The sequence below is a fragment of the Metarhizium acridum genome (genome assembly GCF_019434415.1).
Source record: "Metarhizium acridum strain ARSEF 324 chromosome Unknown scaffold_568, whole genome shotgun sequence".
Taxonomy (NCBI): Eukaryota; Fungi; Ascomycota; class Sordariomycetes; order Hypocreales; family Clavicipitaceae; genus Metarhizium; species Metarhizium acridum.
The window spans coordinates 1,852,710-1,879,879 of NW_027094041.1; the positions used below are offsets into that span (position 1 = coordinate 1,852,710).

The 27,170-nt window shown below is 51.9% G+C and overlaps 9 protein-coding genes across 10 annotated transcripts; 4 read left to right on the top strand and 5 right to left on the bottom strand.

Moving 5' to 3' along the window:
* Positions 1 to 357: 357 nt before the first annotated feature.
* J3458_019944 (uncharacterized protein) lies at positions 358 to 1,893 on the bottom strand (the record flags this gene model as incomplete). Its single annotated transcript, XM_007814373.2, has 1 exon — positions 358 to 1,893. The coding sequence occupies one exon, from the start codon at positions 1,891 to 1,893 to the stop codon at positions 358 to 360; it is 1,536 nt and encodes a 511-aa protein (XP_007812564.2).
* Positions 1,894 to 2,464: 571 nt separating this feature from the next.
* DUS3_3 (tRNA-dihydrouridine synthase 3) lies at positions 2,465 to 6,471 on the top strand. 2 transcript variants are annotated; one of them, XM_007814374.2, is made up of 3 exons: positions 2,465 to 3,090; positions 3,145 to 5,100; positions 5,181 to 6,471. In XM_007814374.2, exons 1-3 carry the CDS (start codon positions 2,834 to 2,836, stop codon positions 5,260 to 5,262), a joined length of 2,295 nt encoding a protein of 764 aa, XP_007812565.2. In that variant the 5' UTR covers positions 2,465 to 2,833; the 3' UTR covers positions 5,263 to 6,471. The 2 variants fall into 2 exon arrangements, with proteins under 2 accessions (XP_007812565.2, XP_065973395.1); XM_066121778.1 differs by lacking the exon at positions 2,465 to 3,090 and having other exon boundaries at positions 3,321 to 5,728.
* J3458_019946 (uncharacterized protein) lies at positions 5,730 to 11,205 on the bottom strand. Its single transcript, XM_066121779.1, has 4 exons — positions 10,519 to 11,205; positions 9,738 to 10,388; positions 6,531 to 9,677; positions 5,730 to 6,471 (listed from the first exon to the last, which is right to left on the bottom strand). The coding sequence occupies exons 1-4, from the start codon at positions 10,828 to 10,830 to the stop codon at positions 5,911 to 5,913; spliced, it is 4,671 nt and encodes a 1,556-aa protein (XP_065973396.1). The 5' UTR covers positions 10,831 to 11,205; the 3' UTR covers positions 5,730 to 5,910.
* A 429-nt stretch (positions 11,206 to 11,634) lies between these two features.
* J3458_019947 (uncharacterized protein) lies at positions 11,635 to 13,144 on the top strand. Its single transcript, XM_007814376.2, has one exon. The coding sequence runs from the start codon at positions 12,147 to 12,149 to the stop codon at positions 13,038 to 13,040; it is 894 nt and encodes a 297-aa protein (XP_007812567.2). The 5' UTR covers positions 11,635 to 12,146; the 3' UTR covers positions 13,041 to 13,144.
* A 16-nt stretch (positions 13,145 to 13,160) lies between these two features.
* ARP4_2 (NuA4 histone acetyltransferase subunit) lies at positions 13,161 to 15,005 on the bottom strand. The gene is made up of 2 exons (XM_007814377.2): positions 14,788 to 15,005; positions 13,161 to 14,698 (listed from the first exon to the last, which is right to left on the bottom strand). The coding sequence occupies exons 1-2, from the start codon at positions 14,840 to 14,842 to the stop codon at positions 13,350 to 13,352; spliced, it is 1,404 nt and encodes a 467-aa protein (XP_007812568.1). The 5' UTR covers positions 14,843 to 15,005; the 3' UTR covers positions 13,161 to 13,349.
* Positions 15,006 to 15,190: 185 nt separating this feature from the next.
* Positions 15,191 to 17,603, top strand: MSK1_2 (mitochondrial lysine-tRNA synthetase). Its single transcript, XM_007814378.2, has 3 exons — positions 15,191 to 15,255; positions 15,466 to 16,026; positions 16,085 to 17,603. The coding sequence occupies exons 2-3, from the start codon at positions 15,471 to 15,473 to the stop codon at positions 17,377 to 17,379; spliced, it is 1,851 nt and encodes a 616-aa protein (XP_007812569.2). The 5' UTR covers positions 15,191 to 15,255; positions 15,466 to 15,470; the 3' UTR covers positions 17,380 to 17,603.
* Positions 17,604 to 17,786: 183 nt separating this feature from the next.
* On the bottom strand, positions 17,787 to 20,825 carry TOS1_3 (target of Sbf; the record flags this gene model as incomplete). The annotated part of the gene is made up of 4 exons (XM_066121780.1): positions 19,455 to 20,825; positions 19,151 to 19,401; positions 18,515 to 19,065; positions 17,787 to 18,441 (listed from the first exon to the last, which is right to left on the bottom strand). The coding sequence occupies exons 2-4, from the start codon at positions 19,394 to 19,396 to the stop codon at positions 17,787 to 17,789; spliced, it is 1,452 nt and encodes a 483-aa protein (XP_065973397.1). The 5' UTR covers positions 19,397 to 19,401; positions 19,455 to 20,825.
* A 1,169-nt stretch (positions 20,826 to 21,994) lies between these two features.
* On the top strand, positions 21,995 to 22,867 carry J3458_019951 (uncharacterized protein; the record flags this gene model as incomplete). Its single annotated transcript, XM_007814380.2, has 1 exon — positions 21,995 to 22,867. The coding sequence occupies one exon, from the start codon at positions 21,995 to 21,997 to the stop codon at positions 22,865 to 22,867; it is 873 nt and encodes a 290-aa protein (XP_007812571.2).
* Positions 22,868 to 24,726: 1,859 nt separating this feature from the next.
* On the bottom strand, positions 24,727 to 26,826 carry ROK1_2 (RNA-dependent ATPase rok1; the record flags this gene model as incomplete). The annotated part of the gene is made up of 1 exon (XM_007814381.1): positions 24,727 to 26,826. One exon carries the CDS (start codon positions 26,824 to 26,826, stop codon positions 24,727 to 24,729), a length of 2,100 nt encoding a protein of 699 aa, XP_007812572.1.
* Positions 26,827 to 27,170: the final 344 nt, after the last annotated feature.

The following is a 27,170-nucleotide window of genomic DNA, read 5'->3' on the forward strand; positions in this document are numbered from 1 at the left end:
GGCACGACATACAGTCACATTAGAGGGGGGGGGGGGAATTGGCGTTCTGGGAAGCTGCATTCAGGCGGCCTTAAAAATCGGCATCTTGATCAACCCTGCATTGTACATGTACTTTCTTGGCGTCAAAACATGAACATTAAACTGTATTATTTATTTGACATTGGGTCGGGGACTGGTGTGCATATATCCCGCTGTTATTGCATCATTCGTAGGATTTCTCCCAGAATACCAATACAGGTTCATACTTTTGGGCAATACCTTGGAAATTGGAGGCTGGATGTGACCAGATTGCTAGGTTTGCAGTATTGTGATTTTTATGATTAACTGCGTTACATTGCACTCCATGCTAACTCCGGCTCAAACTTCAATCGTAAAATGACTTATCTGCGAGTAGTATGCATGCACCGCCAACTCCAGTATCGTCACGTCTCCGAATACTTCACTTCCGTCAAAGCCTCCAATCACCAATAACCTGCTGTCATATAACACCGTTCCGTGATATCCCCTACCACTGGGCGGTTTTCCATATACTTTCCTCTTGTCCCACGTCATCGTCACGAGGTTTAGTAGTATCACATCGTTGCAGTAGTCGCTTCCGTCATGGCCTCCAATCACGAATAGGTATGAACCAACGATCGTGGCCGTGTGGGATAAGCGTCTATATGTAACAGGTATGGAGACCGATTTCCAAATGTGCGTCTCCACGTCGTAGACCCATACGTCGTCAAAACATTCGCCGCCGTCTGAGCCGCCGAAGATGATCAGTTTGCTGCCAACAATGTTGGCTGTGTGGTAGCCGCGGGCTTTCGGGCGCAGGTCTTTGGTGGTTGAGCTGGAGCTTGATGTATTTTCAGGCCCGGATATGAGCTTCCATGACATTTTGGTAGGATCGGCGACGTCGAGTCTCCAAATGTCGTTGAGTGCCCTGACACCGTCGCCGCCTCCAAACATGTAGATGCCGTTCTTGTATAGGCATGCCGTGTGGGCTCTCCGTTTGGACGGGATCTTGTCTCCTATTATACGGGGCTTTGTCCACCGAAAATTGACGGTATCTAAGACGTATACATCATTGTAATATGCCGGGCCATCACCGCCTCCGAATACAACGAGCTTCTTACCCACGGCAGTGCAGGTCATTGCGCGTAATGGCATGGGAATATCGCCTACCACGTGCGGGACAGACCAGTAGAAGGCATCGGCGTCGAGTACATAGACTGTGTTGAAACATGTTCGCGCGTCACATCCACCAAAGACGTAAATATTGGACCCGATCAAGGTTGTCGTGTGAGCTCGAAGATTTGAGTGCGGCGATCCTGATACAAACGCTTTTGACCAATACAAGCCAGATGGCGGGGCGGGATCGACATCCGGCGCGTCCTTGGGATCGGGAAGTGGTGGGAAGGGGACGTGTTGTCCCCGAGGAGGTCGAGTGAGTTTGTAAGATTGCCGAGTTGTCGCTGCGGAAGATGGGGCATTTCGACTACTGGCAGCCACAGAGGAAGCGGTTCGCGAGCCCGTCGTCGGCCGTTTCTTCTCCTTCTCCTTCTCTCCATCCTCCAAGGCGGGTTCAGCAGACCCGATTGAAACGGGAGGAGCCTTGGCTGGGTATGTGCCTGAGGTGGAACTGGATGCGACCTGGGAGGCGGATTGGGATCGCTGCCGGATAGCGACGTCGGAAGTCTTTCGTCGCTTGTCATTGATGCTTTTGCTGGCGAGATGGCCTGGTGTATGGCTCCGCGGCAGTGGGGCAGGTTCTCGATCGGAATCGTCTGAATCACGATATACTGTCGTGTGTTGGTTTGGCGAAGCGCTCGCGAGTGCCTTGCTCGATCGAGCAGATTTTGTCTTGGACGCCTTGTGAGGGGAACGCACCGACTTGCCAGAGTCCGTCATGGCGTCACCAGCCGAAGCTCATCGCCTCGGCCACCGGGTGATGACAAGCGACGACGCCCTTTGTGTGGGGGAGACACGAGGTTGACGGGCAGGGCTGGCAAAAGCAAAGGGCGAGGAATTGGGTTACTTCATCAGGCTGGGAGAGTGCCATTCAATGTCCAAGTTAATATGGCACAATGGGTTAATGCTGCCAATGCACTTCAATTGGGCTGCCATGGTAGTGAGATGGAGCATGGAGCAGGGAGCAGTGACGAAGCAGCAGGCCTAGTCGCTCTTGCCCACTTGCTACTCCCCGCCGACCCCACCAGATAAGGATAAGTTGTGACATGCGTATCAACGTTGGCAAAGAGTAGAAACAGTGGCGATACAAAACCCCGGCCTCCACCCCGGAAAATAAAACAAAGGAAAGGGAACATTGATTCAGATATCTAATTTCTTCCTTTCTTTTTTTTTCTCTTCCTTTTTACAGGTCCAACATACCAGCTTAGCAAATAGTATTCAGCATACAATGACGCAGGTGACCCCCAACTGTCTGCAACTGGCAGTCAATTACACACCAGGCGCCATTTGGCGGGCCCGTTTTTGACACTGCAACTTGAGCATGTAGAATTTTTTTTGTCTCCGCCACCAAGTAAGCCCAACTTCAACAATACACTCGGGAGGAGGTGTAAAGGTGCAAATTTCCGCCGCAGCCTAGTTTCATCTCCTTCTGAAGCTACTGGTCGCCCTATGATCAACGGGCTGGTAAGCTACTTGCTGCCATAACAACCAGGCCCAGTCAACTCTCGTGCTTGAGAATCTCATTTGACCGCATCTTCTGACTACAGGGAACGAGGATACTTCTTGTTAAACATCACACCGATCCCCGCCATTTGAATCAGCCGTTCTTTTGAATCAGCCGTCCACAGCACTCTCAGGCACTGAAAGTGTTGACTCAAAAATGAACGGCCAAGAGCAGACTCCCGCTCCTGCTCCTGCCCCAGAAACGACACATCATGAACCTGATACTCCTGAGCAACCAGCTGCGAAGAGACTTAAGGTGGACGATGCAGCTCATTCAGGAGCAGGTTCAAATGCTTCGGAGGAGACTAACGGACAGGAGTCCCGAGATGTGCCAACAAACGGCAATGGCGAGACTGTTGCCGAACCAAGTGCCCCTGTGGCCCGTCGTGCTGGTGTAACACCAATTAAGAAGGAGTGAGTAATATTTACATAACAACTATAACTCGTTGCTCTCCTGACATGGTAAAGATACCTTCTGGCTATATCTACATCAAGAAATTCAGAATCACAGATGGCGGATGACGACGCCGCTGAAGGCCGTGGTGGTGATGACAGAGATCGCAGAGACAACCACGGGGGTGCGAATGGCAAAAGGGGGAAAAAGGAGAAAAGAAAGAAGGGCCAGAACACCGAACGCTCTTTTGGCCGCTTCGGAGATTCCATCCAGCTCTGTAACAGTCGCGCCATGTACCCCGAATTCTCACCTCACCCGTGCAAATTCGGTGACGAGTGCCGCATGTCTCACGACTTGCGAAAGTATCTCGAAGAAGGACGTCGCGAGGATGTCGAAGCCTTTGGCGGCAAGTGTCCCGTGTTTGAGCAGTACGGCGTCTGTTTCTCCGGCTGGAAATGCCGCTTCGTTAAGAGCCACATGAGGGAGCTGGAGCACGAGGACGGCCGAAAGGAGCTGGTTCTCATTGATAACTCAAACATGACGAAATCCAACGGCGAAAACGGAGCCTCCAACGGCACAAAGCCCACGCCAACGCCGACCAAGGTTGCTGATGGTGATGAGCTTGATGCGCGCCGAGCGGGAATCTACAACAACGTCTCTATGAGCACCAAGATTGACCTGAACCGTAAGCGAATCGACTTCACCAAAGCAGACGAGTACATCAAGTGGATGGACGACGAAGCCACGCTCAACAACGCGTTCCACCATCGTCGCAAGGACCAGTCCAACGAGGGCATCGAGGACCTCCGCGCCCAGTTCGTCGACCCCCCCTTCAAACCCTCTGAAAAGCGCCGGCTGTACTTTGGTCCCGAAACACCCACTCTCGCACCGCTGACCACCCAGGGAAATCTCCCCTTCCGCCGTCTCTGCGTCGATCTCGGCTGCGAATTGACGTACTCTGAAATGGCAATGGGCATGCCCCTCCTGCAAGGCACAAAAGCAGACTGGACTCTCCTTAAGGCGCACGAATCCGAGATCCAACCGCCCGCCTTCAAGCCCAGCAGCAACAACTATGTCTTTGAAAACTACGACAACTCGCGCGACCTGCGCTTCGGCGCCCAAATCTCCGGCAACCAGCCCTGGATCGTCACCAAGGCTGCCGACGTTCTCAACCGCTACTGCCCTCACCTGCGTCTTATCGACCTCAACTGCGGATGCCCCATCGACATGGTTTTCAAATCCGGCGGCGGCTCGGCTCTGCTCGAATCCCAGGGCAAGCTCGAACGTATGATACGCGGCATGAACGCCATGTCCGGCGAGATTCCCATCACCGCCAAGATACGAACGGGCGTGAAGTCGTCTCGCCCAACGGCCCCCTCTGTCATCTCCAAACTCGCCTTCGGATCGCGCGAGCACCGCGAACGCCTCGGCGCCCCCGGCTGCGCGGCATTGACCCTCCACGGCCGCAGCCGCGAGCAGCGGTATACCAAACGCGCCGACTGGAGCTACATTGGCGAATGCGCGGCCCTTATCAAGACCTACAACGAGCAAAGGGACGCCCTGGCCGACACTGCTGCCGAGCCTGACGCGAGCACCCTCCCCAATTCTAAAGACGGAAGGATGTATTTCCTCGGCAATGGCGACTGCTACTCTCACACGGAATACTTTGAGCATGTTTCCAAATCCCGCGTCGACACAGTCATGATTGGTCGTGGCGCCCTCATCAAGCCCTGGCTTTTTGAAGAAATTCAACAGGGCCAGTACCTCGATAAATCTGCCTCCGAACGTCTCACGTACATTGAGAAATTCGTGCGCTACGGTCTCGACGCCTGGGGCTCAGATGAGCTCGGCATCGGGTTCACCAGACGTTTCCTACTAGAATGGTTGAGTTTTGCGCATCGCTATGTCCCTGTCGGCCTGCTGGAGGTGCTGCCGCCTAGTCTGAATGATCGTCCGCCGGCATACGTGGGAAGGAATGATTTGGAGACTCTAATGGCTAGTGGGAACTACAAGGACTGGATCAAGATTACGTATGTTCTTTTTTTTTTTTTTTTTTTTCATTCTTTAACCCTTAATATTTCCTTATTGATATTGCTAACTCGCTTCATAGGGAAATGTTCTTAGGGCCGGTCCATCCTGGATTTGAGTTTCAGCCTAAACATCGGTCGAATGCTTATGAGGCAGAGGGCTAGACTGGATGATGTTGCATGGATGAATAGATGACAGAGTATACATGTGCATTAAAGGAGTAGAGTTGCTACACAATTGTGTTTCACATTAGGAGTTTGCTTTGCTTGTATGCAGCTGAGGTAGGTACCAAAACAAGAAACTCTATGCACTCTCACTTGGGACTGCAATCACGTACCAAGTCACACTCACAGCTCAGGGGAAGAGGAGAATGTGAATGAGCGTCTCAACAATAATACAATTCCTTTGTGACGTATTCTTGCCGGGATCTGACGATAGTAGCTATAAAAGAACAAGCACCCCTAATGCACTTTGGCCACATTTGAAATACCGCGCATCTTTCCGTCACGTCTGCCATTCTGGGTAACACAACCACCTTTTTTTTTTAAAAAAAAAAAACAAAGAAAACGAAAATGAACGGTCCTGTCCCTGATCGCAAGATCGAGAAGACATGGATTGCCCCCGAGGCGCACAAAATGTTTAGTCTGATCCCAGTAGATCTAGTCACACCAGATCTGATTCTAGCCAAACGCTTGCAATAAATAACGAGGCACTCAGAATTCAACAAATACAAAAACGTTTACCTCAACATCCTTCCTCCATATTATAAGCCGCGAAACATAGCCGCCCAAAAATGGTGCACCTCAGCGTACTTAGCCCAAGATGACTTCCTTCAGCTTGGCCTTCTCTCCACTGTGTTCGCACAAATCTCTAAAGATGCTGCCTTCGGTCTCCCACAGTTCGCGAGGAGAACCAAATTCAGCAACAGTACCCTCACTCAGTACAAGAATGCGGTCAAAGTCGGCAATGGTACTTAATCTGTGAGCAATAACAATGAGAGTGCTGTCAGTAAACTCCTCTCGAATGCTGCGCTGAATGAGAGCGTCGGTGGCCATGTCAACAGCGGACGTAGCCTCATCCAGGACCATAACCTTCGGACGCGAAACAATAGCTCGAGCAATGCAGAGAAGCTGACGCTGGCCTTGAGACAAATTCCCGCCAGACTCTGAAATGCCGCTGGACAGGTCGCGGAAGATGTTGGTATTCTTGGTGGCAATAGTCGACCCAGCAGTCGAGGATGCCTCGTTGGCGGGAGTGGCTGGAGCAGAATCAACCAAATGGACTCGCGACAGACACTCCTTCAATTCATCGTCTGTATGGTCGTCGAAAGGATCAAGGTTGCTCCGAACGGTACCGGAGAAAAGCACAGGATCCTGTCAATTGCGTCAGAAATCAATGTCACTGAAGGCTTTACTCGGATAGCATAACCTACCTGTGGAATAATGGCAAGACGGGATCGCAGATCGTAGAGCCGAATCTTGGAAATGTCAATTCCGTCAATGAAGACTTGACCAGATCTAGCTTCAAGGAATCGGAAGAGAGCCAGAGTCAGCGACGACTTGCCAGCACCAGTGCGGCCGATGACTCCGATGCGTTCATTGTTTTTGACATCGAATGAGATTCCATTCAAAACGGGAGGTAGGTCGTCCGCATAACTGACGACAAGATCCTTGACCTCTATAGCGCCAGTGGTAGGCCACGAAGCAGGAGGAATCTCCCCGCCCAAGTCCTCGGTCTCGACTTCCGTGTATTCAATCACACGCTCGGCAGCATTCATGTCTAATTCCAGGGACGCATACCCTCGGATGGCCATGAGCATATTGCCAGAGAAGTCAAGGGCGAACGACAAAGTAAATCCAGCCATGGCAGCATTAACAAATGAGGAGCCGACAACAATGGCACCAACCATGGTGGTGAAGACGGCCCCTATTAGTGCCATACGGAAACCCAACCAACGATTCAGAGTCCAAATATGGACAGAAATTGTGTCCCAGTTATCAAGGTAAGAGTGCATTCGACTGACGTAGGTCTGAGTCTTCTTGAAGGCTCGCAAGGTAGACACACCCGACAGCGACGAGTTGAAAAGCTCAAAGACAGGTGATTTGGCATTGCTCTCAATCCTTTTCACCGGCCGTGCACCAGTCAAGAATCGGACAGCGATGAAACTAGCAACAAATAACAAAACGAGCGCCAAGGGTAGCATGAGAGTAGAAACCAGGAGAGCCGCCACGCAGACACCCATCAGGCCCAAAACACGCCAGAACATAAAACCAAGGTCCATAGTGATTCGGTTGTCGATAATATCAAAATCGGCGGTCAGACGGTTAAGAACACGACCGACAGGAACGGTATCTAGCCAACGCAATCTAGTTCGCAAAACTGTGAAGAGAATTCTGCGGAACAGAGTCCTGGCAGCCTTGATGCTCATAATAAAGGACCAGACAAATCGCAAAGTACCAACAATTCCACTTGCCGTAGCGATAGCTACATAGATCCAGAGGTAATACGACAAGGTATGTTTATGCTCCTCACTGTACGTGACGAGTCGAGAAGCGGAAGCTGAGTGTAGGGTGCTGTGCTCATATGATAGACCATACAACATACCATGTTCACGAGACGCATTCACAAATGTGTGCTCCTCAGAGGCGCCTGTCCAAATACGTACCCACCAGTTACGTCCGAGATTACCGGCTTCAAAGGCAACGAACAAAATGACGCAAACACCCCAGAAAAACCATCCGCCGCTACTGCTGAGGAAGGTGCCATACACACGGGCTTTGACATTCCCCTTTGCACGAGCTTCATCTTCTATGAACTTCTTGGCGGTCTGAGATGGAACTTTGTGCAATGCGTTTGCGGACTCTTCGAGGTCCACAGCTTCCTCAACAGAAACTGCCTGGGAGTTGACAGCGGTTGGGCCGTCAGTCGTGTCTTCAACATAGACTTCCAATTGAGTTTGTTCGTGGCTCTTAATGAGTTCGAGAGTGCCATCCTCAGCGAGGTTGGACGTAAGACCAGCATGGAGGACTGTTCCTTCTCCGAGCTCGACAAGATACTTGGTAATGGGTTCGACTAGAGCAACATGGTGGGTGACAAGAATTCGGGTTCTGCCTTTGCAGATCGGACCAGATATGCACCTTTCAAAGATCTGTCGGCCAACATTGGCATCCACAGCACTAAATATATCATCCATGATGAGAATTTCGGCTCGAGAGTAAATAGCACGAGCTAGAGTAAGTCGCCACTTTTGACCGCCACTGAGATTAATGCCATTGGCGCCCAACTCAGTCTTGTCGCCATCATTTAAGATTTCAATATCTCTCTTCAAAGCGCAAACATCAAGAACGGTATTGTATCTGCTCTCAATGAAAGGCAAACCAAAAAGAATGTTGTCACGGAGTGAGGCGCTCTCAAGCCACGGATTCTGACCAACGTAGGCCACAGCGCCGGGAAGAATCCAATTTCCGGGGTGTGCCTTACCATCATGTCGTTCCAGGGGAGGAACAGTTCGAGGGACAAAAATACTTCCTTCCAAGAGGTCAGACTCCCCAAGGAGAGCATTCAACACGAGACTCTTTCCCGATCCAGTTTTCCCCGAAATGACGGACAATTCACCGGCCGGGAAAGAAAGGCTAACGTTGTTCAGAATGAATCGATCGTCATCTGGAAGTTCGTCATCGACAGGCCAAGCAATTGTCGCATTGTCAAAGGCTACATCGTGGCCTTCGTTGAGAATGTTCTTCATTTCGGGACCTTTCAGATATTTATCAATACGTCTAACTGAGACCAAGGTGTCGATTCCCCCAGTAAGAAGTTCCGGGAGAACTGATAGTGATACCTCCAAGCTCTTGAAGACTCCGATACTGACAAAGGCGACAGATGGCGCAAGCATTCCGTTGACAACAGCGTACACCGCCAGAGACGCTGCTGCAAGAAGAATAGGGCTTGCCACCCAAGAAAAGAATAACATGCTGTCAGCCTTGAACACATCCTTCAGCGACGAAATTTCGATTTCTCTCATTTCAAGGATCTTTTTTTCCCATTGGGCTTCCAGCGCTGAAAATTTGATTTGTCGCATGCCTAGCAAGGCCTCGTTGATTACTGCCAATTTGTTGTCACGATTCTTCATCAGTCGCGTCTCGGCCTTGAGATAAAATTTGGCGGCAAGAGTGTTCGCAGGAAGAACAAGGGACCAGGCCAGAATACCAGCACCGAATGGTACCCAGCCAATGAGCTTAACAAGATAGCCAGAATAAACAAGAAGTTTACCAATGCTACTAATGATGAAGAGTTGCATCATTGCAAAGTCGGCAATGTGTTTGGTATCCACACCGACGAGGTTCACAATTGCCTGGCGGGATTTCAGTACACTGTCTTCATCGTCTCCATCTTCTTCCTGCTTGCCCTTGTCCTTATCATTGCCCTTTGCGTCATCGGATGATTGGTCCTCTTTAGTTTTCTCTGCGTTTTTAACATTCTTTCGTCGAAGAGATTTTTCAAAGATAAGGGCTGCGAGCTGTCCTCTGACCGGAGCAAACAACTTGGTGATGGAAAACCAGACAATCCAGCCGTCCAGCCACTAGAGCGTCAGTTAGTATGTTGTGAAGGGCTCGAAAGGCCATTGGACATTTGGACTTACCTGTTCGGCGAGAGTGAAGAGCCCCATGAGAAACACGAGAGCCCACAGCTCACGAGATGCTTCAATACCAGCATCGCGGTCTTCAAGCATCTGGACAAGACGGAGCATGGTCCAGAATGGGCCAAGACCAATGATACATCGGAAAACAATGATGATCCATTGAAATACAAGACGTCTACCGTAGGTTACAAGCAATGATTTCAAGAGGCTGCCCTGGTAGTTCGCCTTGTTCCAAGCGTCGATAAGCGACTCTGCTCGGATAGTGTGGCCGGGTCTAGGGATATCTTTCTCATCCAGATCGCCTTTCCTCCTGGCAGTCTTCAGGAGGTCGTTGACCCAGCTCCAGGTATACCGGCTCAGAACGGTGGTAGACCACTCTGCATCAACTTTTTCGCCATTGTAGAAAACGTCCGGTCGTCGAGGCAGGCTTATGCAAAAAAAGGCCAGGGGAATCAGAATGACGGCATTGACGATTCGCACAATGAGGTTGACGTCTTTTTCTGGCGATGCAAAAGTGCTCACATAGTAGATTTGGGCAGCACTAACGGCGGCAGTGATCAGGGAAGAGAGAAGGGCCCAAAGGCCGAGGTCGTGAGACTTGACAGGCGAATGCTGAGCACCAATACAGACGGCCTGCAAGACAATGGCTGCCTATAACAACGGACCGACAGATTAGTGCACATGTTCAAGTAATGTGTTTTGTCTTCAGAAAAAATCTTTTTTTTTTTTTTTCGCAAAAAGTCGTATACAAAATCATTTGCAAATATATTTATGAACTTACCCAAGTCCCGGTGGTGAGCCAATTTTCCAAGTTCAGGCCATCACCAAGGGGGTTGAGGATGGACAAAACGGTGGTAGTAACGGAGAGCCCAAAGCCAAGCACAGAAAAAACCAGGATACAAGCTTTTGGCTTCTTGTTTGAAAACGCAGCCATTGTCTCTGGCGTAGCCTTACCATCAACATCTTGATAGAAATTGTCTGGAGGCGTACGATCTCGGGCTTGGGCCAAACTGGCAAAGACTCCAGGAAGGGTGATGAGGCCAGTGGCTCCCAAGACCGCGGCAGAGAGCGGAAGGAGCATTGGGACCGCCATGTTGACGAGGAATTGGCAGGCTCCTTCCCAAAGATTGGGAGGAATCTCTACAATAACGGTCCTGCGGGAAGGCAACCTTCCAAGAGGACCGCAACAATCACCAGAGGAAGAAATCAGCTCAGCGACGGAAATGGAATCGCGATATGCAATGTCGCGATCCGCCCTCAAATAAGTGTCCGTGATGCACTATCGCCTCAGCGCAAGCGCCAGGCCAAGCAAAGGTAAAGCAAGACCAGGGAAACGAAACAGGTCAAGAAAACGGCCACGAAGTCCAATGGGTCATGAGGTAGCAGCCCATAAGCGCAAAACTGAACCAGGGCAAGAATATGAGGAAATAAAGGAATGATGAGTACGGAGAAGCTGATGCCAACAAAGAGGGAAAGGAGGTAGTTACTGGTTATTCAATCCCAGTAGTGGCCGCGCTACACACGGAGCACAGGAACATGGAACTAAACTTTTGTACTCTCGTTACGTGGGTGAGGAGTCATCGGGGAAGCCTGGCCGGGTTTAGGTCCAATGAACAAGGGTCAGCTATTTTTTCTCAAGCCAGGCTGCATGTCATAAGCGAGAAATCACTCCGGCCATTGAGGTTGTGTCTAATTGATTCGGGGCTGTGATCGGCGATGGCGTTTGTACCGAATTTGACGGCGACCGTTGCTTTGTAATGTGGGAGGAGCTAAAAGAGCTCCGCTGGCTGAATGACAACACCATTCGGTAATAAGGGTGCTCAAGTGGATAGGATGCATGCAGGAAGCTCTTCTGTGTGGCAGCTGGTTCCCTGGCTGACTTGGGAATACGTGGACGTAGACCGCAATGAGGCTGAATTCTCAACGACGGAATTCGCAAGCCAATGTGGATTCTCAGATTACCGGCCTCAATTCACCGCTCACCCATGAACAGCTAGCTACCCACGGGCCCCGTACATACACTCCCATCCTTTCAACTCCAGCCTAAAAGCAGAGCCTACGAGCAGCAGAAAATGCTTAATACAAGACCTGGCAGTCCCAAGGATAAGAAGAGCCATCGTGTTTAAGGCGGATATTGCCGTATCGGGAACACCTAGCTCAGCCGCACGACCAGGCACAGCCATGGGTGAATGAAACATGGCGAATGCGTAGAGTTGATTTGATATATTTGAAAAAAAGAAAATCATAAATAAGACAAAACCAAACAGTGGAACTGCGCACAAAAGCAACTCAAAGACATGGTTGTAATAACTTCACCGAGAACCACAAACTCCATGCGCCACCTTGTCACGACGTCTCACCTCCCCCCCCCTCCCCCTTCGAAACCGCAACACCAGCAAACATTTGTATATGCACCCAACACCAGCCATGACGGACGACCAAGGCCGCAAGCCAGCGACCTTCAGTGGCCGTCTCCAACTAGACGCCTTCAAATACACCACCACCGAACCAATGCGCCGCAACCCCCCACGCGCGGCCTCAACCCCCATCCAGACCAGAGCCCAAGATGAAACCCCAACCCCGTCACTGTCCCCAAGAAAGCGCACATCATCATCGCCGCCAGAGAAGAAGAAAAAGAAACGCACCCGACAAGCAGGCTACGCACCACCCTCAACATACGCCCACCTCCCTCTGCTCCCAGACGCCATCGCCCACAACCTCCTCGTGCTCTTCGTCGGCCTCAACCCGGGCATACGGACCGCCATGACCGGCCACGCATACAACCACCCGTCCAACCTATTCTGGAAGCTCATGTACTCCAGCGGCGTCACGCCGCGGCGATGCTACGCAGAAGAGGACCGGGAAATGCCGGCCCTGTATTCGCTTGGGCTGACCAACATCGTGGCTCGGCCTACGCGCAACGGCTCGGAGCTCAGCAAGGCCGAGATGGACGACGGGGTGGCCCTTTTGGAGCAGAAAGCCAGGACGTACCGGCCCGAGAGCATGTGCGTCGTGGGAAAGAGCATATGGGAGAGCATATGGCGGGTGCGGCACGGGTCGAATGTGGGCAAGCAGTTCAGGTACGGGTGGCAGGATGAGACGGAGAATATGGGCGTCGTGGAGGGCTCATGGGGCGGCGCGAGGGTGTTTGTTGCGTCGAGCACGAGCGGTTTGGCGGCGACCTTGACGCCAGCGGAGAAGGAGAGGATATGGGGTGAGCTGGGGGCGTGGGTGAAGATGAGGAGGGCTGAGAGGGAGGCTGCCGAGAGCAAGGAGGAGGAGGAGGAGGAGGCCGAGAGATGAGGTGGTTTCGCATGAAGTAGAGTGACTGGTGAGAGGGGATAGAAGTTATATAGTATATTTTTTTCTGATGCTGAGCGTAAAAGAGAGAAGTTGGATTCACGACCATAATGGACAGTATAAGTGACATATTCAAATCATTGCTACTCGTCTACATACCACACTTGAGTTAAATCCTCGAAGGCCAGGAACCTTCCCAATCGTCCCGTTACAAAAAAAGCGCACCTTCCTCTTGACTCCGTACGCCAAATTCAACACTCTATCGCCAACGCCGCCGTTGGTCCCTCAGGTTTCCGAGCCACCTTTTTTTGTTTACTTGCACCGTTTCTCGACGATACCGGCACCATTCTCCTCATACTCCTTTCTCGAAATCCACATTTGGTGGAAAGTTCCCAAACTGGCCAAAATACTGCCGCCAATCCAGGCACCGAATCGTCGCTCACTCGAAAGACCAGCTGCGTGGATCTTCACCTTTAGTCCGGGGTACATGGCTGTTAGTTCGTTGCTCAGGCGATCATTGAAGCCGTTAATTAAGCTAGTACTGCCAGTGACGACAACGTTCGCGAGTAGATTGCCGCGCAGGTCGACATCCACAGCACCCAGGGAGGCGCGGATGAGTTCGGGGATCGTTTGGGCCTTGGTGAGCCGTTCCGACTCCGGAACCGGGTATCCGGCATTCTCATCCCAAAGGCCTTCGGTGACCTTGAAGCGCTGCTCGCGCCACATTTGATTGTAGCCGTCGGGCATTTCGAAGACACGACCTGGCTGTGTCTTGATGTAGTCTTCGTTATTTGGGGCGCTGTACCGGCCTGGCCCGCGCCAGACCTCGACAACAGACTCCTTGAACTCGGTGAGAACCCGTTCTTCTTCGTAGGCGCGGAAAGAATCGGTTATCTGAAAGGGAAATTCCCGTAGTCGAGCTTGGGCAGGTGCTAAGGCATCGACGGGGGACTTGTTCTCCACCATGTATGTCGGTGTCAGTTGGACCTTGGGCTCAGAGGTCTCCCACATGTTGCGAATCTGAGATGAGAGCCAAAGGCCACCCGCTGGAGAACGCTGGATGGATCGCTTCAGAACCATGCCATCGTGAATGGCGGTGACAGAGGTGTTGGCGCCACCCACATCAATGACCAAGGCAGTAGCCTTGCCAGCCGCGAATGCAGACAGCACAGGAGTGCGGCTCAGCCAGAAGGCAGGGCACCCCCAATTCTCCATAATGATTTCGATGGCCTTCTCCCTCGACTTGGGCGTGTTCCATGGTGCCTCCGTCATCAAAAGGGGATTCTCCTGAAGAGGCTTTTCTTGGTTTTCAGCTTCATCCATGGCTATATCACCCTCGCCATCCTGCTCCTTGACGTCGTCGTTCAATCCGTTTTTTGAGGGCGGCGTTTGGTGCTCAGGTTGCAAGCGCTTGACGAGCATGTTCTCCCAGATCTTGGACGCGACATCCCAGTCCTCTACGACACTGTCTCGGTTCATGTAGTTGCGGATCTCGAAATCGGCGCGGGGGATGATGCATTCATCACCAAAGAGGTCGCGTTGAGGTTCGCTAGTGATGTGACCGTAGAACGAGGGCAGAACGGACTTTGGCACATCTTCGCCGGCGAAGCCTGCGCGAGTGTTGCAATAGCCGGGGTCGAGAACGAGGGCAGATACCTCATCTGGACGATTTCTATGTTAGCATTTGCATCCGCAGGATGGTTCGCGACACACTATCGCGAGGAAGACGGCTGAACGGTTTTCTGCGTACCTCCACCATAAATGTCGGTGGGCACTGCCGACGTGGACAAAGGCTGCTGGGCCATGATTCTATCTCGGCGCTCGTCGCGAATGTACAGCAGGACGGCCAATCGGTTGAGATGGTGGGCGTGGCCTGGGAGAGGATGCGAGATGGAGGATGCACGCGGAGGATGGTTAAAAGTTGCAGCTTCTTTTCTCAATTGGCTTGAGCTAGGTGGTGCCAAATAGACTTGACAACTAGGACAAGGCTCTGCGCTGCTGTGCCGGGTCCGTCCGCTGGCTTGCTCCAGCTAGCTAGCCTCTGTGACTGGCGGGGGCTGTTGCTTACTTAAGTAAACGCTAACAGGGGTGAGTCCGATATCCTAAATAAAAATTGGATAGTAACCGCAATCCTTTTCTCCTGCAGCTCAATTTTCTCTTCGTGCAATCTCACGAGCACCGAACACGGGGGCAATTGTTCCGAGCGATCGCTATGACTGTAAGTATGCTCTCTGGTCTCTGCACTATGGAATCCAATCCTCTTTCTTCATGATGAATCCGCATATTCGCTTCAGAACCGCTGCGATTGACATGGCTTCGGCCGTGCGTGATTATACAATGCCATCACCTGACAAAACAAACTTCTCGTGGCCTACTCTATTTTTGACCAATTGGCGTGACTATTGGAAGCTAACAGCTTAATCAACAGGCACGATGAGACCATCTGCGTGCCTCCGACTGGCTCGCCGGTCGTCTGTCATCTCGCAGCGATGTTCTGCAACGAGCATCAGTTCGTCGATTCGGATAAGTAGCTCTTTGTCTTTGGAGACGACACACTTCCGAGCAGGAGCTCGCGGGTTCTTATCAGAGTCAGTCAAGAAGGCATCGAGGTTTACGGGTGCTCAGGATAGCAGCGAAAGTTTGTCGCCGTTCAAGCAGCATCGGCGAGATGAGCTTCGCGAAGACCAGCAGAGTGACGATCCACTGTACGCTAACCCGTATCCTCGATTAGAATCTTCCGCGACTCGGAAGAGTGCGCCGGAGTTTCTTGAGGACTTCGATGAGCAAGCGCCTAGTGAAGAAGTGACGTTATCAGGTCGTGTCCGTTCAAAGCGTGTAGTCGGCAAATCCCTCATCTTCCTCGACATCGTGAACGAATTCCAGAAAGTGCAAATCATGGTCAACAAGAATAAATGTGTGTCAGAGAAGCATGGCCGCATTCAAAAGTTCTCCCTGTTTAAACACTTGATCCAAGTTGGCGATCACATCTGTAGGACTCCCATTGTACCAATCCTTGACCTCCCACTTTTGGCTGACAAGGTCTGTAGCGGTAACTGGTAATGCAACTCGTACCAAGGCTGGAGAGCCGACCCTCCAAGCTATCCAGCTCCCAGAGCTTCTGTCTCCGTCAATGGAGCAGATACCTGAGAAGCTCAACGACCCCAAGACGAGAATGGCAGACCGTCACGTTGATATGCTTGTGAACAGAGAAGTGGTTGACGTGCTAAGGTTGCGAGCCGAAATCACAAAGTACATGAGAGACCACTTTCATTCAAAACGCTTCTTGGAATTCCAAACCCCAATTTTGGCTGAAAATGCTGGGGGGGCGGTTGCTCGGCCTTTCGTCACGCAGGCCACTGAATTCCGGAAAAAGGACCTGGCTTTACGTATCGCACCAGAACTTTGGCTGAAGCGTCTTGTTGTTGGGGGTGTTGACAGGGTGTTTGAGATTGGTCCCGCCTTTCGCAACGAAGGCGTCGATGCCACCCATAACCCAGAGTTTACAATGTGCGAGTTCTACAGCGCCTACACCAACTTGGCGGACCTCATAAAAGAGACGGAAGAACTCTTGCACGGTCTCGCCAAACATACGCAGGAACTCATTTCAACCCAGCTAACTACCCTCCCACCAATCGACTTGAGCCGCTTCGTCCGACCCTTTAGGCAGATCGAATTCATCCCCGGCCTCGAAGAAGCTCTGGGAATCCGCTTCCCTAAGCTGTCCAGTGACGACGCGCTACCAGAGGTTCTCGCTGTCCTGAAACTTGCTGGAATTACCGTCCCTGGCGAAGTACCTAACTCCCTCCCCAAACTCCTCGACCGCCTCGCAGCTGTATATTTAGAACCCATGTCATTTCACGAACCCATCTTCATCACCAACCATCCGGTCTGCATGTCACCGCTGGCGAAAGGCTTTCTATGCCCAAAAACGTATCAACTGGTGTCTGCCCGCGCAGAACTTTTCGTCGGCGGCCGTGAGCTGGCAAACATGTACGAAGAAGAAAATGATCCCGAGGAGCAGAAGCGCAAGCTTGCCTTTCACCGTACTCTCGTGAATAAGCCCAATGGCGAAGTCGGATTCGAAGAAGCAGCTGGGGAGCGGGAACCTACACTCGCAGAAGAAGCGGAGATGGATGAATGGGAAGGGTCCCCGCTAGATCAGAGCTACGTAAAGGCCTTGGACTTTGGTTTGCCGCCCACAGGGGGGTGGGGATGTGGTGTTGAGCGGTTGGTGATGTTGTTTTCTGGAGCCAATCGGATTAGCGATTGTCTGAGTTTTGGGACGTTACGAAATGTAGTTGGCTTGTCGTCAGACGAGAAGGCTACTGATAGGAGTTTGTAGGACTTGGACGATGTATGAAAAGTCTAGTGCCTATTTGTATTACTACTTGTACAATACTTCATAGACAAGCAAGGTAGCGTTACGCTGGTCCCCATTTCATGTAGAGCGTTTATATACTCTAAATGTCGACTTCAAACAATATAACAAGCCTTCCAGCCACTAGAGGGAACACCCCATGTGTTGAGCTGTTTTGCAAGGGTCACGTCAGTGTGTGCAATGCCTAGATTCAGCAAGCCAAATTGACAGATTGAATGATGTACAAGAACAAAAGGATTTCGCTGCCTTTTCTCATCTCCTAAGTGCTACCCAAAAACGAATGTTTCCGAAAAAAAAAATCACATTTGGCTGCAATAAAAACCTCCTTTCTGTCTCAGTACAATTTCCGCGCATATCCACCGAGATTTCACTCAGCTCGACAGCTGGAACAAGCTGCTCAGCTTACGCGCCTTCTCATCTGTCGGCCTGCTCAACCACGACAACACAGTCTCGTCATCCAGGCCCTTTGAAAAGTCCACATGATCCGGCAGCTTCTTGATCGAAACACTGGCCGTCTGTTCATGGAAAACAGTGGCCACCTTGATATACTCGTCCTGCGGCCTTTCGAAGTAATCCGGGCTCCCCCCGCCATTGGTCAAGTGGAGGGTGCTCTTGCACTTGGTGTCTCCGGGGGCCAGGACCTCGTAGATGTCGATCTCGCCGCAGCCCGTTCCCCAGCACGAGCAATTCGCGTACTGGGCGGTGCGGGGGATCGCAGCGTTGAGAGCCCAGATGGCGGGCATGTCTGGGTTTGCGCAGTCTTGGGACCCGGGGTTTGCGCCTGCCGGGCAGCGCGTCCCGTCGGAGGGCATCTTGAACTCAAAGAGGAAGACCTTGTTGGCGCCCCCGAAGCCCTTGTAGGCGATCTCGGGGACGCGGGAGAAGCCGCAGCTGGAATCGCATTTTTCCGCCGAGAAGATGGAGAATTCTGTGTTGGAGGGAATTTGGATGTTTTGGAGGATTTGGGGGGACGAGGCACCGCCGGTGCCAGTGGAGTTGAGATACGCGAGGGAAAGGCCCCAGACTCTAGATGTTTATGATTTAGTAGGTTTTCTCGGGCAGTCATCAAAAGGGGAAGTCGTCAAGGTGGTGAACGTACTCGTCGAAAGCCCCAGAACCCTGGCCGCCGTGGTTACCCATGAAGATGATGTTCTCGGAAACTTGCTCCTCGGCGTTGTAATAAGCCACACGGTCCCAGTCGGATCCTGAGGGAGCAGGCTTGCCCTTGGGCTTCTTGTCAGTAATAGGCTTCTTGCTAGCAGTAGCACTGGTATCGGCACCAGCATCCTTAACAGCAGCGCCTGCGCCAGCCTGGGCCTTGGGAACCGGGGCCGGGACAGGGTTGGGTGTGGCGGCAGGACCAAAGTAGTTGTTCTCCCATGTCACAACCTCGCCGTTGATGGTTGCAGTTACAATATCGGCTCGCTTGTCCCGCTGAGCACGGTGTAGAAACCGGTGGCCGTGTCTATGTCGTGCCGAGATCTTGGGTGTCTCGAGGCCAGCCTCGACCTCGCCTTCTTGCGCTAGGACTTCGGTATCAGATTTGCCAACGCCGACTTCAGGATCGACCTGATCACGCTTCTGGTATGAAGTGTGGTAGTAGACGGCGAATTGCATGAGTTTGAGAGGTCCTCGGAAATGAACAGAGAGCTTTGTAAGGTTAGAATGTTGCCCTTGAATGCATCATGTGTGCCAGGTCTTCAAGAGAGCTCGACAATGGGGTGATTTGACTTACACCTTGGTCCAATGGAGCCAATGATCCGCCGTAGGACTGATCTTCTTGAAGACATTTCCCAGAAGCGCTCATGGCGGTCACTGCCTTGAAACTGCCTTTGCCTTGGATCCCTTCGTAGAGGATCTGGTTCACGACACCACAGGACCAGATTCCGCCTTCTTTGACGGCCTCACCACTGCTGCATTGCTTAACGAGGGCAGTGGCTAAGCCTGCAGAGGCCAGCAGCACGGAGGCAGCGTACTTCATTTCACCTGAAAGCTATCAATGTTTATGAGCATGTCATCCAGTTTGAGAGGAACTATACCTTTGATGTCTTATATGTAATGGGAAATACAAAGTGTCTTACTAGCTGAATTCCAGAACAATCGTTCTAGAACACCCCTAAATAGATAGAAGACTCAACCTAGTATCAAGAGAATGAGGGGATTCACCAAGGCAAAAAGAAAAAAAGAAAAAAAGGAGTGACAGGTGAAGATTGCGTATGTGCCCTCTCACCGGAAGGGCAAAGGTGAATGGATTGACAAGAATTCCAGAAAGGACGAAAATATCACCAGGAACAGACGGGAGCAGAAGACGAGGCACGGGCAAGGGATCTGTTTTAGAGACTACACTCCAGCCCCTGTTTTATCAACCATCGTGACCTGATGAGGAAGCCGTGAACAGGGGTTCCAACACCAATTTGCTGTATTCGTTATGTAACCCTGCGTAAGGATTGCCAGAGGTTCTGTAAAGAAAAAAAAAAAAAAAAAGTACTTGTATGCCCCCCACCATTCTACATGATCCTTTTGGTTTATTGGCTGTATATACACCCCTGCTTTATACCAGGCGGTTAATAAAACAGCGGTTGGGGTATAACTGCCATGGTAATATGAGGGACCACGGCCATTGACCATCCACCGTGAGGAATGTATGCTTGATAAACGCTCCACAGCCGCCAAGAAGAAGGCCAATTTGCGCAGGCCTGACCCAAGCCCCTATTTGTAATTAGTTAGTCTGGGCGAGAGGGAAAAGCCTGTCAGCTCGTTGCCTGCTTTTCCCGCAACCCCCAGTTCCCGAGGCGAGAGGCGCGAGGAGGTTGGCGAGTTGGTTGGATTGGCAAGCAATTTGGCAGACAATGCCCCCCGGAAGAAGGGTAGAGGAAGTCCTGTGCCTTGGTTCTCCGCAGAGGAGACATTGACAAGGTAAGGGCTCCGTAAGGACAACTAAGCGCGCATCTTGGCTCCTCCGTATGCATGGCCTCATATGGAGATGGGCAGAGGCGTCGTCCAGTTTGAGTTGCAGGTGCAGGGGTTGGTTTCAAAACTGATAGCGGGAGCAAGGCGGCAGTTGACAGGCATCTGGAGGCTGCGTCGTCTGGAGGAATGGAGGAGAGAAAAAGTTGGCGACATGGATCAGTTTAAAAAGTTAGCCTGCCAAAGGTTATCGCGAGTAGAGTGCAGCGTGCATCGTGCAAAGAGCACGTGTTGAGGTGGTTTCGGATCGGATTTGTGTGCACAGCTCGACAAGGCAAGTCATGTCTTGTCATGGGGGCAGGAGCGAACTGAAGAGCCCAAGGCCCCCTAACCGAAGGAATGCATACTCCAGGTTGGCTGGGAGCGCGGCAAGGTGTTTTCTCTCGACCGCTCCGTCGAGTCTGACATGCATGAATCCAGCCTTCACCACGTCGCAAAGAACGCAGTCCATCCTTTACCAAGTCGGGTTCGAGCCGAGCCGACCGACACATGTTCAGCCGCTTCATCCGCCACATTGAGATTGGGCTGTGTGGTGGCTGTGGGCAGAGCCGCCTTCGATGCTTTAGCGCTCAGCCCTGTCACTGTAGCGGTGTCTTTTCTTCCTTGTTCCCTGTCGAAGGTGCGGATCGTCGTTCTTCAACCATCTGCAAGCCAGCATGTGTTGTCTAGGGCTGAGCGGCACAACCGGCTCTAGCAGCCTACTTAAGTATGTTTCAATTCCCCCCATCTTGTGTTGCCTTGCGACCGACGCACTCGCTGATCAGTCATTACCAGGATGCCTCGGGGAGGACGCGGATGCGCTGGTGTTTGACCGTGCCGAACTGAACCCTGGGGTTCGTCAGCACCGAGCATGTCAGCACATGGTTATATATTAACCTCCCAGTTGGCACTGGGTCAGTTGATTTGTCCGCTTGCTACCGCTACGTCTATGGGGTCACAATAAAAACAAGTTGTAGGCGCATCTTGTTCCCAGAATGACGGCCTCTATGTCCAGGCCACACTGGCTGGTCCCGAGCTTGATGATCGGGAGTCTCATATGCGGCATAGCCTTTGCACTCGGCCATCATTTCTTCTACGCGTCCTTGGATTCCCGGATTGTTCAAATCAGCACCCAACAGGAATGGAACATTCGCATTGGAACTGGCATGGCATTTTTGGTGAAAGCGTTCCTGACGGCAGCTGTGGGATTTGCGTACACGCAACTTCTTTGGACAACGTTGGCATCTCGCAATTCCACATTAGAAGGGATAGATGCTATGTTTGGCGTTGCCACCAATGCTTGGGACTTTCTCAGTTTGGAGCTGTGGCGAGAGGGACTTGGACTGGTTGCGATTGCTAGTGTATTATGGTACGTCTGAAGACGAGATATAACCATTTTCACCTCGCTCTAGCTACCCTTGCTACGAGGCGCATTCATCAGCCGTTGAGACATTCTTCGGTTTACTAATGGACTCGAATGCTCCAGGGCTTTACCCATTGTTGCCGTATTCACCCCAGCAGCACTTACGGTTCAACTGTCCTCAGAGTCCAACAAAACATCGCCTTCCTTTACCCACCTTGAACTTTACGCCTTAGCGACCCGCAGACCTTTTCTATATGGGGAGGGGACGGTATGGCTGGTTACGCAGCCCCTTCGATCGCTGTCTCCCGATTGGTGTCATCAGTCGCTTCCCAGGGCTCAATTATTCCCATGAAAGCACCCTATCCGAATAGCTCCTTTTCAACCACTTTTCACGCTCCTTCGTTATCATGCCGGCCAATGGGAGGTGGCCCTGAGTTTCACGCTGCATTTGACAAACTTTTCCTGAATCTTACCGAACCAAATTATGGAGCGGGTAGCATAGAGAAATCTTTCTTTAGCTTCGTTCCTCAGCATCCGCCGGCTTTAAGAAAAAACGAAACAGACGACAGGAAACTCAGAACTCTTCGCGGTTTGCAAGCAATCCTCGATAAGGCTGGGTTCGCCATGACTGTGGACAATCTTGAAGACCCTACATCTCCTTGCTGGTTTTATTTCGGGTTTCCGATCGCCCAGGGATACGCGAATCGGACGATTCAATGTGGAATTTATAATTCATCCTACGATGTGGAGTGGAAATACAGTAACGGTGAACAAACCACCACAGTGCGCAACATGACGAGACTTAATCCTGTCAGCGCAGCCAATGCAGATAACAAGCTAATGTATTACGCCAACGGAAGGCCTGATGTTCCCTATGTAGCTGTCATGGATGCATTGGGCGCCTTACTGATGGGATGGATACAATCAACACGTTTCGGCGTCTTGTGGGCATCAAGAACGCAGATCCTGTCCACCGTCCTTACCCAGACTTACGAAATGCAACACTTGCGACACTCGGCTCTGAAAATTGTCCCAGTAGAACCACAATCGTCACACGAAACAAATCTTACCATGGTGGAGGCCATGGAGCAACTTGTAACCAACATCAGCGTGAGTCTTTTCAGTGTTGAAGACTTCCTGTAAGTCTCCAAGAGAATGACTGCTCGCCTCGGGGAGACGTGCTGCTAAGCATCAGCGGCAAAATGCAGAAATGATGAAACGGGCAGCCCAATCGGGAACATTACCTCCGAGTCTCCCCTAAATGAGTACTCATACAATCCCCGCAACCTTTACGCCGCATATGGGACCGGTATTATTGTAACATTGGTCGCGGTGATCATTGGTCTTGTTTGTATCACGGCGTCGTCAAATCGTACAAGTCTAATTGTTCCACAATTCTGCGCACCACACGAAATGAGGAACTAGATGCTGTGGTAACTAAGGGAGAAACAACTGGGGCGGAGCCGTTTTCAAAACACCTTGGCAAAACGAAGCTCAAATTTCGGTGCAATCCGGCTGAAGACAACCCATCCAGAGGCTCAGCGTTTTCTGTCGTTTCGGGCGGGGAAGCTTGTAGTTATGAGCCTGTGAGCGCGATGCCGCGTGATTCCTCACCCTCCCGATCAGAGCGCAATACCACCTGATGGTAGTAAGTGCGAGTAATAGAGACAAGTCTGAGTATATGAAGGCCGTCTGATGCTGAGATCCTAGCCAACGCGTCTGCCCGGCTCTCAGAGAGCAAGATCTAAGACCGTAACGGAAAACCCCATGAACAAGGCCGCCATGATACCAATGGAGAAATGAGAGTAGTCTGCTTCTAGGCGGCGAATACAATGGCTGATAGCCCAGAGGGAAATGAGTACTACGAACATCTCGCCTGGGGCCAACAGCGGGAGAAGACATGGACAAAGCGTGGACAAACCTTGGCCAAAAGTTGGAGGCCAGAGTTTCGAGACCAAGAATATCACTTCAAGTCCATATACTGGCTGAAAACGAAAAGTTAGTATGACTTTTGTGAAACTGTCTCTGTCACTGGACAAAGAGTTGAGACTTAGGACCAGGCTGTTTTGGAAGCATTATGCAAAGTTGACCGATGCTAGATGCGCTGGTCATGAAATAAATTTCTGCTGTGGCTCCGTTGGACAGGAGACTATTAGACATGGCAATCATTGTACATGCAGATCAGAAAAAGGTTATGGATAGTCGACAGTATAATGCCCCGAAGCAGTGGATTCTACGGAGTAGACATAGTATATATGAGGCAGTGGTGCATGAAACATCCAATCTCTGTGCGCGGATATATTCATGTACGCATACTGCATCCAAAAGCGCTAGATGAACTACGTAGGGGTGAAAACTGTGCCAATTTAAAGTCTAATAAACAACACGAGGAGAATCCACTTTAGCATCGACGAAAGCCAAATCGCTCAGGGCCAATGCCCGGCCCTCGCTTTCCCCTGAAAAATTCTGGTATTCGCTCGTCATTAAATGCCGTGGCGCTTCTGACCCTCTGCCTCTTTAATGTCCAAGAGCCCTGCCAAGTCTCGTCACTTTGAACCCCCTAATCTCATCTCCCTTGGAAAGAGGTTGTCGAGCTCAAGGTGGACCTGCCAAGAGCATCAAGATAATGAATGTCTCCTCACATTATTGCGCGGCGCGGCATAATTACATGCCAGCCACACCGGTCCGCTATTGTGCTCTTAACGGGCCTGTCTTATTTTACAAGGAATGCACAGGGCAGCACTATGAGGTATGAAATAGCATGGGTGCATCGTTACCAGGCCAGGGCCGGCGGTTTGCAGGCCGATCTGAAGTGGACCGGAAAATAGTACCAGGTGACATGAGGTGGGGGACTGGTGCTCGACACAGAGTAGACACGATATTGTCACGGATGCTACTCGGAACTTGATGCTCGTCGGTGCGAGCAAAACCCATGCCTCTTGATACACTTGCCGGTGCCAACGCACGCTCATCCCGCAACGGCCCGTGTCGTGAAGCACAATCTAATCCCCGAGCCCGTCCCATTCAGCGTCGTCTCGCGCACCGCCCTCCACCCGCCGCCTCTTATTCGCATCAATCGCCCCCCGCCTGTTATTCTCTTTCCTCCGCTCATAGCCGCTTTTCGAGGTAATCTTGGCCTTGCTCCCGCTCCCACTCCTCCGTGACTCAACACCCCTCTGCTTGAGCTTCTTCCTGTCGTCCTTGCCCACATTCGGCAGCGCGTCCAGCAGCCACTTCTGCACGCCTGCCTGGTCGCCCGTCCTGCCAGCCTGCTTGTCGCTCACGGCGATGACGTTGGCCACCGTCTTGACAAACGGGATGTCTTCCTTTGTGTAGAGCGTTACGGCGATGCCGCCCTCGCGACCGGCCCGACCGGTCCGTCCGGCACGGTGGACGTAGGCGGCTGCCGAGCCGGGGACGTCGTAGTTGACCACGCCGTTGACGCCGGCAAAGTCCACGCCGCGGGCCAGGACGTCGGTGGTGATGAGAACCCAGATTTCCCCGGCGCGGAACTTGCGCATGATGGATGACCGGGCCGAGTCGGCGAGGGCGCTGTGTAGGGCAGCGATTCTGGACGGGCCGCCGGCTTCCAGGGGGATGTCGTACTTGAGTTCGTCGTGGAGGGCCATGGCTCTGTCGATTGTTTGCGTGAAGACCAAGAATGGAGGTCGCAGTGGCGGGCCGGAGTCGTCGCCGCCCGCTGGGTGTAGAAGCTGCCGCAGGGCAAGGAGCTTACCCTGCTCGCTGGCCGCGTACGTGAGCTTGTGCACAACATTTGGCACAGCGGTGTCTTTCAAGCCTACTACGAGACGGATAAAGGGCTTTGGTGTAATACCCAGGGCTTCTGCCCTGTCCTTCAGCTTTTCGGTGACCAGAGCTTCAATGTTTGAGCCCATTGTTGCAGACCAGAACGACAGTCGAAGTCCGGAGTTGGTGCAAGCCGTCCACAGGCTCAGCGTTTGCTCTCTAAACAACGGGTCCAGGAGAACGTCTGCCTCGTCAAGAATAAGCTCCCTGACTGTCGGCAAAACCTTTTGCGTGCCGCTAGATCCAGCAGTCAAAAAGTTTAGCAGCAATGCTGGCGTCGTAACCAGAATGTCTGTTTTTGTAAGAGGATGGGGTTTAGATGTCCTGGCCCCGCGCTTCTTATCATCGTCGGACTCTGATTCCTCGTCGTCCTCCCCATCGAGCTCGTCATCCGAGCTATCGTCTGCTAGGACCTGCTCCTCTGCAGAGAGTTGTGTAGTCTTCCTCATAGCCACAATCTTAACACCGGTTCGCTGTACAAGCTTGCGGCCCTCATTGACAATCTGATGAACCAATTCTCTCGTCGGTGCGATAATTACAGCCTCGAGCTCATGAACACCTTGTATGTCTGCTTGCGCTCGTCTCCGAATGATGCTGTTGATTGTGGGGATGAGAAAACTGACTGTCTTGCCGCTGCCCGTGGGTGCAACAGCCAAGAAATCAACACCATGATCCAGATTCTCCTCGTTGCCGAGAGCAACCTCGGGGCGAAGCAGTAACGGGAGACTACCCATTTGCACTTCTGTAGGAAGACGGTAGCTCTGCTGGACAAGATTCTCCGCAATTTGGCGGGATATCCCATATGTAGTGCGAAGGTGGCCAAAGGACTCCAGGGGCTGAGGAAATAACTGCTTCTTCTCGTCCTTTTTCCCCTCAATGACCGTCTTCTTCTTCTTCTTTGACTTCTTCACCTTCTTCTGCTCTTCGTGCTTTGAGAGCAGCGTAATCTTGAGGCGATGCGATCGCAAAAGTTGTCGGCATTCGTCCTCGGTCAATTTCTTGGTAGCCACAGGTGGTGGACTAGGTTCTCGCTGGCTCTTTTTGGTTTCAGCCTTTTGATTTTCGGCGGCCTCTGGTTTGGGCGCGAAGAAGTCGACAACAGGAAGTTCTGTAGGCACTGGGTTCTCGGCCTGCTCGGCGCCACGTTTCCTTTTTTTCATGCCACGGATTTCATCATGGTATAGCTGAGGATTGGTCTTGGTGCCCGCAGAGGGGAGCTGAGCGTTGTTGGCATTGAGCCCAGAGCTCTTGGAAGTCTTTCTAGTCCCGCGGAACAAGGTTTTGAGAGTATCCATGGCGGCTGTGCACCGGTGCCAGCAATAGGGCTCAATGAGTGGTGGTGGTGCGACAAGATGCGTGGATGGTACTTTGAGGTCAAGTGTCGGAGCTTTGGGAGTTCAACACGAAATTTTGTGACTGCAGAATATTTATACAGCCTTGCTGCAAGGCTGTGGTGGGGTGTGGGTCCAGAGGTCACCAAGTGGCGCTGGCCATTGGTGCCACGATCACTCCGTATAAATGACTTACCCGTCAGCATCAGCGACTAGTTGCCGACGAGTCAGTCCCAGTGTCTGTGTCTGAGCAAGTCCCATCACCACGCCCACGCTATGATGACATCTCAACCGGCATAGGATTCGTA